The sequence below is a fragment of the Rattus norvegicus genome, chromosome 8, assembly GCF_021556685.1.
Source record: "Rattus norvegicus strain SHRSP/BbbUtx chromosome 8, alternate assembly SHRSP_T2T, whole genome shotgun sequence".
NCBI classification, from domain to species: Eukaryota; Metazoa; Chordata; class Mammalia; order Rodentia; family Muridae; genus Rattus; species Rattus norvegicus.
In genome coordinates, this window is record NC_141541.1 from 117,773,203 (window position 1) to 117,787,184 (window position 13,982).

Sequence of the window (13,982 nt, forward strand, 5' to 3'; positions counted from 1 at the left end):
GCAGCCTCAGTTGGCCTTAACCTTCCGGCCTCTACCTCTCAAGTACCAGAGACTTTTGTGCTACTCTGCTCAGCTTGACTTCCCCTCTCCCCAAAGCATATTAGTGGAATTTACAACTATCATTTATCAAAATTTGTTTGCCCTGGTACTGTTCTTTTTAATTCTCAATTAACCCACAAGTTATCCTACTTGGATGATACTGCCATCACCTTGGTTGAAAGAGGGCATCTAAATATGTCTGTGAATGTTGGTTATCCTGCATTGACTGGTGGGTGGACAGATGTGAGGTGGGGTTAGCCAGAGCCTGGCATGTAAGTACTCCAAATCAAGTTTCATATTTGTGCATATCCTTACAAAGGATACTAATATTTTCCCCCTGCCATGTTGGAGCTAGAAACCTAGGCTTCACATAATCCACACTCCATCATGGAGCTACCTTGCTTACGGAGGTTCTTCACACTCTCACCATAACTTTTATTCTCTGACCGACAGAGCATTAGGTGATTCAAGAAACCTGGTAAAGATAAACTTCTGAATGCGAAAATGTGAAAGAAAATGGGACTTTCCTGTTTTTCCCTGTGACATGTCTCATCTGTAGGCAAATTCCAAATGTTACTTTTTGAGCTCTTTAGCAGTGGTATCATTTGTATAAGTTTGCACGCAAATTAACTCTGCCTGCTGCTTTGCAAATAGTGGACATAAGTATGAGCTATGTGCTATGGAGATGAAGCAAAAGGGGCTGAGTCTCCATAGAAGACCAAGAAGAGTTCTGGGTCTGAATGGGCCAGGAAGTGTTGCCAAGATGTTCCTAAGCAAAGCATTGGAGGGCCTGTGAGATGGCATAGTGGCAGGCAGTTGCATGGGTGTTTGAGGAGATGGCAGATGTTATGATGTCATTGGCAGATAATTCATTGGGGAACCAGTGAAATCTCTGATGCCTTTTGGGTTTAGATTGGGAAAGAAGATAAACTGAAAAAGACTCTAGGGAGTCCTGTGTTCCTCCATGGGCAGAGGATCTGGAAACATTTGGTGGACAGGGTTTGTTTCTGTTGGGTCATTTCCTTTCTATTTGGTTGGAATGCAAGGAAAAGTCAGAACTTTACTTAAAAAAAGAACATTATGATTGTTGGTAGTTTTTATGTCCTGCATTTTAATGCTTTGAGCTTACATGACTCAGATTACTAACTTCAGTCTTTTCATTCTGTCTGTTCACTTCCCAACCTTTGAATGTTAATCAGTGAGAGTCATGATGTTCTTGAGTTGAACATGTACTAAGATATGGTCCAAAAATTCAGTAAAATATGGTTTTTATTTGGTTTTGGATATAGATTTGTGTAACTATTAATATATCCAAATAAGAAAACAGAATATAACTTCTGAACCCACAGCTAATATTAGTAAGGAGTACCATGGGTCATGGTAATTAGTATTACTGACTTTCATTGTGATGATAATTTATTAGGATGGTTTCCTGGAGACAGGAACGGAACAGTTGGTCAATCTGGAATATAGTGTTGCCTTGGTAACTAATGAGAATTCAGAGAAACCAACCATGGAGCATAAAAATCACAAGGCTCTGAACAGGTTAAATACCAACCCCAGGGGCTGGGGATTTGGCTCAGTAGCAGAGCGCTTGCCTAGGAAGCGCAAGGCCCTGGGTTCGGTCCCCAGCTCCGAAAAAAAGAACCAAAAATAAATAAATAAATAAAAATACCAACCCCAGGCACAGCAAACTAGAAACATCTGGCAGTGCATCTGGAACCTTGCATGACATAAGAGATTACCTTGTGGGGTTGGGGATTTAGCTCAGTGGTAAGCGCAAGGCCCTGAGTTTGGTTCCCCAGCTCCGAAAAAAAAAAAAAAAAAGAGATTACCTTGTGACCAGACACAGGAATCCATGCACTCTTATCAGACTTAACCTGAATAAAATAGAACCTCCAATCATAGGACCAAAGGGCATTCCACATTGCTTGTTCTTGGACCTAGGACTGGGGCTCAGTAATACAGCCCTGGGTTTGAGGCCCCACATTCAGATCTCATTGTTGAAAAAAGAATAAAAAAGTTAGTTCTTGGAAGTTATTGAAGGCTGCTAAAATGATAGGAAGGAATCAGATCAAAGATACATAAACATTGCTGAAGGAAATCTGTCCTTCCACTAACATCATTTGTTGTTGTTTTGAGACAGGGTCTTACTACATAGCCCTGGCTGTCCCAGAACGCACTGTATATATGTGGGCCCAGGCTGTCCTTGACTCCGAGACTGCTTGCTTCTGCCTCTGTGGTAGCTCTTTTTAATAAGGAACTATTTTGTTGTTGATCTATTTCTGTGCTGGTCACCCATGGCAGGTACGGGCAAGCCTCTTCTTTCCTTCCAGAGCTAGCTGGAGAGTCATTTAAATAAAAGATCACCATGTGATTTACACATCTGGAAAGAGCTCTGTGAAACTCCAATGGACTAGTATGTTTGGGTTCATCCTATGCTTATTTATTCCCTGTCACAAATAAATATGACACTTTTTTTTTTTTTTTGCTAATTGAGGAGACATTGCGCATGAGAGTGAGTAAGGATAACCCCAGCACTTGGAAGGCTGGAAGCAGGAAGACACTTAGTTACAGGCCAATACAGGCTGCACAGTAATACCGTTTCAAAAGTAAATGAATCGGTCAGGTACAGTGCCACACACTCTTAATTCTAACTTAGGAAGCAGAGGTAAGGTAATAATTTCTAGGCCAGCCTGATCTATACAGTACTGTAGATCAGGCAGGGCTATGTAGTAGTAGGCCTTGTCTAACGGGGTAGAGTGGGGGTGGGCGGTGCAGTAAATACACAGATTTGAAGAGGAAGAATTAGGGAAATAGTTCACTCAGTGTTTGCCTTGTATGCCTGAAGGCCTAGATTTGATCTCCAGAAGCCATGCCCACATGGTTGTACTAGCACCCAGCTCCTGGCAGAACCAAGAAAGCAGAAAGGAGTAAAAGCACAAATTTGACTTACAGCTGGACATGAGTGTCTTATCATGGGGGTACATATCCAAAGCTTTGTGCACGGTATCTTTTTAAGAGAGAGGGCTTCACTATGTAGCCCAAGCTGCCTCACACTCCCACTGACCCACTTGCATCTATCTGCCCCTTCAGTACTAGAATTAAAAGTGTATAAAATGAGCCCTTCATTAAGCTCCCAACACAGAAACCAAGCAGTAGAACTGATGGGTTTTTGGAAAGCATGCTGAACTCAGGTTTTGAATTTTATAAGGAAACAGTTCGGTGGACAAGATTGTTGTAAAAAAGCCCCATAACTTGGAGTTTGACCCCTGGAACCCCTGGCTGAAGGGAATCAACTCCTGAAGTTACTCTTTGACTGCACATCCTTTAAATAAATAAATAGAGAAATTGGGAAAGCTCTCCCCAGGATGGGAGTGGGACAGAGAGCCAATAAGAGAGGCGAATATTTATTTTTAGGCCACAAGTGAGAGTGGATCCCATCCATTGAGAGAATGGGATGAGTTGCTGTGACAGCAAAACCTACCTTCCTTCCAAGGGATGAATGCCTCAGTCTTCATTTAACACTAAGGTGTTGTTTTAAGTGGAAATTTGAGCAATCTTCTAGAATAATTATTCTTCAGCGGATACAGCTGAGGATTGGCAAATGAGCCTTGCTTATTTTAAAACAGTTTTTTGAGTGGGTGAGTTCAGCAGGCTAGGCATAGAATGAGATAAATGTGTGGGTATACATATATCTATATCAGTGAAAGCTGACATAATTACTGTTCTCCGTGCCTGAATTGGCACCGTACTGTATTTTAAATTATAGGGGTACACAGAATGCTAGCTAGCAGGAAAATATATATATACAGATTAATAAACAGTGGTATTTTTTCTCTTTGTTCATTCTTCCCTTTTTACACCTGGTAAATACATTTAGCACCCCACTGCTTGGAGAAAAGGGGGATTGGGAGAAATACAGAGCTTACCATGAATCCCGGGTACTTGCTGTGATGTCACTGCAAGATCCGTGTGAACGTGGGTGGTGTGAGAGCTCCAAGAGTGAGTGGGGGAGCAGTGAAAGAGACGATGTCGCTTCCAGAGAAGCAGCCAGCCTCTCTCACTGCCGCTCTTACTGCTGCGTACGACCAGCTCTCTAAAGGCAATCCTTCAGAGCGCAGAATGGACTCCCCGAAAGAAATCAGTCAGGATGGATTTGAATGGCAGAGGACAGAGGGTAAACTGAATGAAATCGGGATGAATGTCAGCATGGATGGGCAGCTGAAAGACGGGCTTGTGAAGAATTCCAGCTTCCTGGAACAGAATAAGCTCGGCTTTTTTGAGGGGAAGCTAGACAAAGAACTTAACATCGAAGAGCCTAACAAGGCATATCAAGCAACCTCCGGTCACCTTGAGAGCAGGTATGTGATTTCAGGAACCTGCCAGATCTCGGAGGGGAACTTAGTGCAGCAAAAGCCAGCTGAGTTCCACCTGGGACTCACAGAGGGGCAAGACAAAGCCGTTCCAGTTCAGGGGAAGGTGGTGGGGAAGAATGGACTAGAGATCATGAGACAGCCAGATTTCCCCTGGGCTGCAGACACTCTCATTCAACATGGTGAGGAACAAGAAACCAGTGCTTGGAACCCCAACTTTTACTCAGTGACTCAGAGCCCTCAGGTCTCAATGGCTGCAACTCCAGGAACAGAGAAGAATGGCCTCGTCTCTAGCTGCTCAGTGATTGGGATGACGAATGATAACGCTGGACAGCTTAATAATAAGTCCCCATTACTGGTGGCCATCACCCACCCAGACACAACTAGTGAGCATTTGCCCACCACCAGTCCACCAATCACTACGGTGGAACTCACTCAGGAAAATTTGAATACAGGCTTTCAAAGCCCAGGCCAGGACAAGGAGTTGGAAAAATTAAGTTCTATTGAGGAGGGGCCTTTGTTTGACCAAGTCCCCCAGCAGAAAAAGGCAATCCGAAGAGCCCTATCTGAGTGTTACCACCTCTCAGTGCCCCCAGCTGTGAATCTTGCTGATAAGTACCCTGAGCTGCCTGCCCGAGAGGAGCTTTCTTCTGGCCTGCTGCCCCCCACCAGTAGCCCAATGCCAAGCCCTATGCCCAGGAAGCTGGGAGTGCCTGCCATGAGGCGCTCCATGACAGTGGCTGAGGAGCAGCCAGCCGGCTGCGGATTGAGTGCTGGGGAGCTGCCTGGCCTGTCTGCTTCTGAGGTACCTACTCCTGTTACCTTCGAGGAACCAGTGGCCAAGGAGAGAGAAGAACTGATCCACTTCAGCAATGACAGCAGCAGCTCTGGGAAGAAGGAACTGGGCATTGTCGGGCTGTATCTCCACAGTAAGCTGGAACAGATTCCCGAAGGAAGCAGCAAGGGAAAAGGGCAGGAAGATACTAGTGAGACAAGAGTTGATTCATGTCCCTTCATCTGCCAGGGAGGCGAGAAACAGCTGATGGCACTGGCAGGAAAGGAAGAAATTGAGGTCACTGCAACCCAGAGCACTCCATCGTTGCTGTGCGAAGAGACCCCACGTGATGGTATGTTTCTAAATTTTGCCTCCCCTGGGAACCGGCAGACGGTGAGGAAGAAGCCAAAGTGATAGATTACCGACAGCATCAGCAGCTTGTTACTCCTGGAGTCTGGGACTGCCTGGGGGGAGGCTTAAGTCCCTTGTTGGAAGCCTTCTGGGAGTGAGGCAGGAGAACAAAGTGAATCTGGTTGGGTCAAGCTGAATGCTTCACTGTGGATGCTGGCTAGGTTGGTGATGGGTGGGGGCAGAAGTGGTGGACATTAAAAACTAGAGCTACTTAACCTCATGCCACCCTCCCTATCCCATCCCCCATCCCTCCACCCCTCTGATCCCATTGGTTTGAGCCAAATGATTCTTCGAGCTCTGACCATCCATCCCAGTGCTGCTGACTGATTCACTTGCCTGTAAAATGACTCACTTTGTTTAGAGTTGTGGTGGCTTATCAGTACTAACTGCTAAGTCGCACTTTGTTAGAAGCTGTTTTCCTTTCTGCTTTGAGAAGGATTTACTTTTGTTGAAGTTGAAAGAAAGCCTTTTATACCTGGCTGTTTAATATTCTCCCCATGTACTTCGTGTTTGACCCTGTCTGCTTCTAGTTTTCTTGTATGTGTTTTGAGGATTTGTGGGGAGGAGGAAGAAAAAAAAAAGAAATTAGGGAAAAGTGAGACTTGGACCCATGAGTGGGCCAGTGCTGCCTGTTTTCCTGTGACTGCCTTCTGTGCTTTATTCATTGCCTTTTCTTTCTTTCCCCATCCCCACCCCCACTGCTGCCATTGTTGTTGATCTAAAAAAGCTGTTTTTTTTCTCTGTTTCCACAAAGGTCCATGATTCACACAATGGTGTTTGTTAACACAGATTTAAAACACACATTTTATTATTGTTTGTGGGTTTTTTTTTTTTTTTAATTTGGTTCTGGTTTTTTAAGTAGTTGCTTTTCCTAGGAGACATTCTCAGTATTCTCTTGAGTACATTTTTATGAAATGTTATTTTAAATTTATAATTGGGATGGGCATGTACATAGTTTGTATGCAGAATCCAGTCATTGCTTCAGTCATTGCATGAGTTCTGGGATTGGCCTCTTGGTTTGTCAGGCTTGTAGCACGAAGTTTTACCTGAGCAGCCATCAGGGGTACTAGCAGGCTTTTTGTTTTTATTTTAAATGGACTAGGCAAAAAAGTTTAGGTTTCCTCTGTAGTCTTTTAGGATGCAAAATTATAGGAATCCAGGTGCCCTGAACCCTTACAAACCTGTAGAAGGACGTTGAAAGTCCCCATGGATAGGACCCTTTGATCTTTCTGTCCACCCCCAGAAACCCATGGAGAGTTTGTGCATTGAGCCCTCTGGGCAGTAGTGAGTAAAGATTTGATTTTTTTTTTCCTTTCAATTGTTTCCTTCCTCTTTTCTTCCCCTCTCCCTTCATTTCTATTGGGGTGGAGGGGGGTGGTCTGAGGGGAATGACTAAGGACTAAGTCACAGCTCTTATAGGCTAGACATGTCTTGGCAAATTGCCAAAACTCTCATTGACTTCAGGATGTGACACAGGGCTGTAGTCTTTTTTTCTTCCAAGCCTGCGTGGTTCGTGATATGTGAGGATTTTGTTAGATTCAGAACAGGTTCATTCTAAAGAAGTATGTGCTGGTAGGACAAGCACACTAAATGACGGCAAGTCTATCCACTCACTCACCTGTAAATATGAATCCCAGCCCTAAGCTGTAGAAAGAGTGATTACCACGCCTACTGTTCGCCAGTCACTGACTGGGTACTAGAAACTCACTGTCCTTAAGCAACCTAACACCTAGTCAGGGGCTTGGGGGGTGACAGCTGAGAGCTTTGTGAGTCCTGAAACATTGTTCCGGGGAAGACATTTATGTCTGGGTTTTAAAAACAGAATTACTGACAGTTTAGAAGTAGAAACTTCCAGAATAAGGACTCAATGTAAACAAAGGCTTGAAGCCAGTGCTGGGTGTGAAGGTGCATGCTTCTAATAATCCTAGTCCTTGAGAGGCTGAGGCAAGAGGATTTCTCTTGAGTTCACTATCAGCCTGGACTATAAAGTGAGAGCCTGGCAAGGAAAGAAGCAGTGGAAATGGCAAAGGTTGCACGTGCTTTTGAGACCAGCCTGGTCCACAGAGTGAGTTCCAGAATAGCCAAGGATACACAGAGAAACCCTGTCTCAAAAAAACAAAAAGAAAGGAAAAAGAGACAGTGGGAAGGGAAAACCAGTTCAAAGCCTAGGTGGCTTTAATCGTTTTGAGCAGTATTTATATACAGTATTTATATACAGGATCTAGAAGAGTCTCACGGAGTCCAACTCACCAATATGTACCTCTTGGCTGTAGCTGGTGTTTGTCTCTGGGGGTTCTGTGCTGCTCCTGTACACGTGCTTCTTCCCTCACCCCCATCCGGGAATTATTTGGTTGTCATCTAGGAAAAAAAATGCATGAAATACATAGAAATGGGCATCCAGCCCTCAAATGCTGTACTGAGACATTTCTGACGGCTAACTACTCTGTTTCCTGGCAATGACGGAAAATAACACAACCCAAGGTCCACGTGGGGAAGACTCCCCTGTCCCTGGTATAGGTAGTGTGAACTGGAAAAAGTCAGACAACTATAGTTTTCAGCCTGATGATGAAGATTGAGGCAGGGGGATGGCAAGTTTAAGGCTAGCCTGGTTTACAGAATAAGTCTAACTTGGACAGCTTAGTGATAGGTAGATAGATAGATAGATAGATAGATAGATAGATAGATAGGGAAAGAAAGAAAGAGAAAGAGTACAAAATGTAGGCTTCATCTAATAACCAGAACATACACTAGAAAAGCCTCCAATGTACTAATATGAGAGAATACAAATGCTATGTAAATTAATCCATAAAGGACCAGAGCCTTTGTGGTTTCCCTCAGGTGATGGTCCACTTCCACTATTGGGAATGTCCCCCCCGCCCCCTTTAAACTATTTCTAACCATTTACAAGAAAAACCAGCAAAAAGGGCAGGGAGGACAGAGGCTGTGTCTCATGGCAAAGGACTTGTCCAGTATGATCTGGGTTCAATCCCCAGTACTTCAAAAGGACAACAAACCTAAAGGCTATAATTATAAACTGACTGTGGTAGGTGTTATGGTTTAAATCTCAGTTCACGCCAGGACAGAACACACCAAGCCAACATGTTGCCACATGGAAAGGTTTAATGAGAGAAGAATAGAGGAAGAGAGGAAAGTCTGGCCATGGGCACTCGATGGAAAGGTGGGGGAAGTGATCGTGAGAGAAGGGACGGGGACAGAGGGGAAGAGACCTGGGAAGCGAAGAACAAAGGGCAAGAGGGAGAGGGGAGGGGGCAAGCAGCTCCCTTTATAGTTAGGCACAGCTGGTTGTTGCTAGGCAACTGTGGGGTGGAGCATACCTTGCTGTTCCCAGGTAGCTGTGGGGGTGGAGCTTAGACAGAATGCCAACAGTGGGTATATTGGTGCTTGCATTTAGGAAGGCAGGTGACCCTGTCTCACAAAAATCAAAAACAAGAGGGGAAAAAAAAAAAGCAAAGTAGAAATCAGTACGATAGGGGTGGAGTTGGGGATTGCTGGAAATTTAATTGTCTTCCAAGCAGGTAGTACCAATACTGGAAGGATTATTGGAACAGCCTTAGGAAGGGGTTAATATAAAGAATCCTTTGGGGTTGGGGATTTAGCTCAGTGATAGGCAAGCGCAAGGCCCTGGGTTCAGTCCCCAGCTCTGAAAAAAAAAATCCTTTTTCAGACTTTTTTTGTGAAACTCTGGCAACATTTGGCTTATATCCTCCCATAGTGCCTCATAAGGATACCCCTGGGGCAAACAGGAGGTCCTCTGTGAAAAGTCACATCTGGATGGACAGCAGCAGTTCATGCTTCTGTGAACAGAAGCTGCAGTTCACATACAAGCAATAAGACTTCATTAAGAGTCTGTGTTGTTTACCGAAAACCCTCTGCCAGTGAAAAGTATTTAGTGTCAGCTAGAACCAGTGGCAGCAGATCTCATTTGGTGAGACCTTCCTTTAGCTTCTACAATACAGAAGTATTAAGTTGTTAAGTTTGTGACTCAAATAAATATACACACACAGAAAATGCTCTACACTAGAAAGCCTGTCAAGATGAGATTATATTGAGTCATCTTTTCCTGCTCCTCTTGGGTAAACATAACTCCATATTCCAGGCATAGCTTTGGAGTATATAAAGGAACCTGAAGGATTTTGAATCTTGGGACCTATGGAATAGTGCAGTGGGTTTCAGTGATATCTTATTTCTTCTGTACCCCTGGAGAATTCTAGCAAGTAGGTGGCAACAGCAACAGGATGAAAAGAGCAGTAGGTTAGGTAAAGCCATACCACCTGGGTGTCAGCCCTCCAGGTTTATCCTCTGACTTCCACAAGGACCCCTTGGTACCCCCTCCCATATTCACACTAAATAAGTAAATGGGATTTTTATTTTAAAGGATAGAAAAAGGGAAGCCTAGCAAAAGCCTAGTTGTAAACTTTTTCTGCCCATTCCCAACATTGAGCAGGCTGCCTGTGTGGTGGAGCTTATGACATATTATCTGCTCCACACTCAGCAAGAGCAGCTGTTGGCCTGATTCACCCACAGTGGCAGCAGTTTCAGGGATGCCCACCCATCTCCTGCCATCACCAGTCATAGAATTGTGGATATCTGTAAACTGCTTTTCTTAATAGTCTCACTCTACCTCTACCCAGAGGTAGGGAGAAACCTAGATAGGTTTTTTTTTTTTTTCTACCCACTGCTGCCTGTCAGCAGGTCAAAACCAAATCGAAAACCTGTCCCTATCCCCCACTTGGCCTGAGAAACCCCAGGACATACATGTATTCTAACTCCTACATGTGATACCCAGGGAGCCAGGGATTGCTTTCAGTCCTTTCAAGCGGTGCCAATGTGGATTTAGAGCCTCAGTAAGGCCAGAGTGACATAGTAGGTCAGAATTTGTACTGCTAGGGCCCTGCATACTACATTTTACTTGAATTACAAAACACTAAAACAAAATGGGATAGAACCAGTGAATCATAGATGTGATCAGCTCAGTGAGACCCATCCTTGTGGGGATTAGTGGGTTCCATCCTTGTGGGGATTAGTGAATTTGCCAAATGAGTATAAAGTATTCAGTTCAATCATTTGAATAATAGCAAAAATATAAAATGATTCTCAGAGGGAAAAGGGACAGTAATGAAAAACCTGAACATTGTACTAGCATTGTTCAGAGTCTCTAGTGGAGAAAGGATATATGACTAAGTGCTAGTCAAAGGCTTTGTGATGAAGTATCCCAAGTTTGGCAAAAGATAGTAGCAGAAGGGTTGAAGAAAGTAGCCAGTGGTTCTAGTCCTGTTCCTTCCAGCACTCGGCAGGCAGAGGCAGTTGGATCTCTGAGTTCAAGTCCCTCGTGGTTTACATGGGAAGCTAGGGCTACACAGAGAGATCCTGCCCAAAAATGAATAAAAAAAGAAGAAACTGAACAAATTCATAGCTAGGCCTCTTTTTTTTTTTTTTCTAAGTTAAGTTGAAAGTCAATCTTGGAAGCAGCAGTGAGGGACTCCTCAGAGAATGATTGACTTTTTAAACAGAAACCAGAGGACGTTGCAGAAGCAGGGTGTTTTCTTAGGGCTGTGAACAAGAAATAAACCCTTCATGCCTGTGTGCTTGTGTGTACGCAGCTGCATATGACAGGGTTGTAACGCCATCCCCTGCCTCTGATCCCCATTGCTGCTAGACTTTCTGGCCAGGACCTACTTACTACACACCAGGGTTACAAGCAGGCCTTTCCCTTGGGTTCTAAGGATCACCCGCAGCCTCCATTTGCTTGCTTTACCTACTGAGCCATCCATCGCTCCAGTCCCTAAAGTAGGGTTAGAGGGCAGGGGCACAGCATCCAGCTCAGCAGTAGTGTGTTTGCCTAGGATGTGCAAGTCGTGAGTTCCACTTTAGCAGATCCTGGGGTGGTCCAAGGACCTTAAGAGGAAGTACAAGTTTAGTAGTTTAAGCAATGAATCCACAATTTAATTCTAAAGATAGTCAGATAATCCATGCAGCACCACGAGGGTCCAAGATGAACTGTCCTTTCGTCTTTAATATTTATTGTTTTATTTCATAAGTAATTTTACTTGCATGTCTATGTATCACATGCATGCAGTGTCTATGGATCCTTTGAGACTGGATCTGTTTTCAACATGGGCATGAGACCAAACCTAGGTCGTCCTCTGGAAGAGAAGTCAGTGCTCTTAAGTTTGACATCTCTCCAGGCCTTGTTTGGTTTTTGAGACAAGCTCTCATGTACCCAGACTGGCTTCAATCTCACTATGTAGCTAAAGATGGCCTAGAAAGCTGGCTGCTCCTGCCTCTCCCAAGACTGGAATTACATGCCCATGCTTTACCTCTTAATACTTTCAAGACATTAGCATTTCTATGACCTGTTTTCATATTCTTTTGACCTTTTTGTGGGGGCATGGATTGTTGACCTTAGTAGATGAATTGATACCTGGACCTGTGCGAGGTGGCACAGGCCTGTTATCACAACATTCAGGAGATTGAGGGAAGAGGAACAAGAGTTGAAGACCAGCTTCTGATATACTAGAGCCAGTCTTCAGGTAAAAGAAGAGCAAGCCGTGGGATGTAGCTCAGTTGGCAGAATGCGTTCATCTAGCATCCCCACAGCCTAGGTTTGCACCACATAAACTTGGTCTAACAGTACAGCACTCGAGAGGTGAAGACAGGAGACTCAGACCTCATCCTCATGTATGTAGTGATTTCCAGGCCAATCTCTGCTACTAAAACACCAGCAACAAGAGTTACTGACTTTAAGGAGTTATTTATATGATCTATTTATATTTGAGAATTTTTTTGTTCAGCAACTGTCTTTTGGATTTAGGTTATGGGTTTTGTGCCAGTCAGAAAATCTCCACATTAGGGCTACACGTTTCACAGTTGTCGCAGTGCTCCTAGGCGTAGCTTGCTGACATCTGAAGTATCTCTCCTCTATGGAGAGGAGTTTTTCTGGCTTAGGCTGATGACTTTATTTTCCATGGCTTTTGGCCTTGTTGGAAATCTAGGTCACTGTTGGAATTGGAGCAGCTTAATCTCACATCCTCTGCAGCATGGTTCTTTACAGGGAAAGGAAGTAAGGGAGGTTATTGAACCATCTGGCTCCTGCCCCATCTCTCAGCAACCTTTATTCTAAGAGATAGACTATGGCAGAAGAAGTGATTTTTGTCCACTTTGGCTGACAGAAGCTCTTTGTTAGTATCAGGGGAAGGGAAACTAAACCTTAAAGGCTGTTTCCTCATGCAGATCATCAGGGTAAATCCTCCTTTGATTCCTTCACATAGTGAAAAGTGCTCAGAGCTCCTAGAATTGTTGCGATCCCAGGGATAACACAGGCTGCCCATTCTCGGCAGCATAGTTCTTTGGGGTTCTTCAGAATGGTGTCCCAGTCATGGGTCTCTCAACAGAGCCTTCTGTGTTTAAAATAGTTGTAAAATACATTTGCTCAGAATAATTCTCGTTGACTCTCCACCCTTTAGGAGTATCCCGGCAAGAAGAAGGAAAGGCTGCTGTTGGTCTGACTGGAAATGACATCGCTACTCCACCAAACAAGGAGCTACCACCAAGCCCAGAAAAGAAAGCAAAGGTAGGTGCTAGAGTGAATGGTGGTTATCTTTTTCTGTAAGTTTTTAAAAACCTTCTGCTGTTATTGCTTGAATCATGAATGCAGTTTCTTTTTTCTGAGCTGAAAAGTCTTTCTTCAAATTTAGATGCTTTTAGAAAATATATCCCATATTCTTACTTGGCCTATACCAAATTAATTAATTCAAAATCCTCTGCCTTTGCACTTTTATATCTGTGTATTTGTTTTCTATGCTAGAGGTTGAACCTAGGAGCTGTACTTCCTAGGCAAGTGCTCTGCCACTGTGCTTTTCAGACAGGGTCTTAATATGTCTACACTGCCAGTTTATAAATGACTTACCTTTCACTTAACTAACAGCAATGAGCAACTGCATACTTATCCTGAAATCTATTTGTTAAAAACAAAACAAATGTTTTCTTAGACAGTTCATGGCTTCAGAAACTTCCTCTTGAACTTGGTAAACATGTAGGTACCACATTCTGTGATACGCTGCCTTGTCGAGACATAGGTAGAAGTGTAGGGTGTGGTCCCTGTGTACCTTCAGTCTCGGCAGTTTGCCTTTATTTACACAGTTCTTACAGCTGCCAAAAGTTAGTGACAAAGATATTATTAAAGTAAATAGTTTAGAAATCAAACTATTGGAGTTTGTGGTGCTATGATTAAGAAAGCATTTCCACAGACCTGGGGATGTATGTAATGTAGTTCAGTAGTAAACATGTGCTTAGCATGCCTAAGACCTTGTGTCTAACTAAAAAGGAAGAGAATCGCCTGGGTGTCACTTTACTGCTCAGTG

The 13,982-nt window shown here is 43.8% G+C and overlaps 1 protein-coding gene across 50 annotated transcripts in view; it reads left to right on the forward strand.

Moving 5' to 3' along the window:
• Map4 (microtubule-associated protein 4) overlaps window positions 1–13,982 on the forward strand; it is a 138,488-nt gene that overhangs the window by 105,057 nt on the left and 19,449 nt on the right. For all 50 annotated transcript variants that reach the window (NM_001419954.1, NM_001419953.1, NM_001024278.2 and 47 more), the window contains 1 exon segment: window positions 13,086–13,192. In NM_001419954.1, coding sequence (NP_001406883.1) covers window positions 13,086–13,192 — 107 coding nt within the window.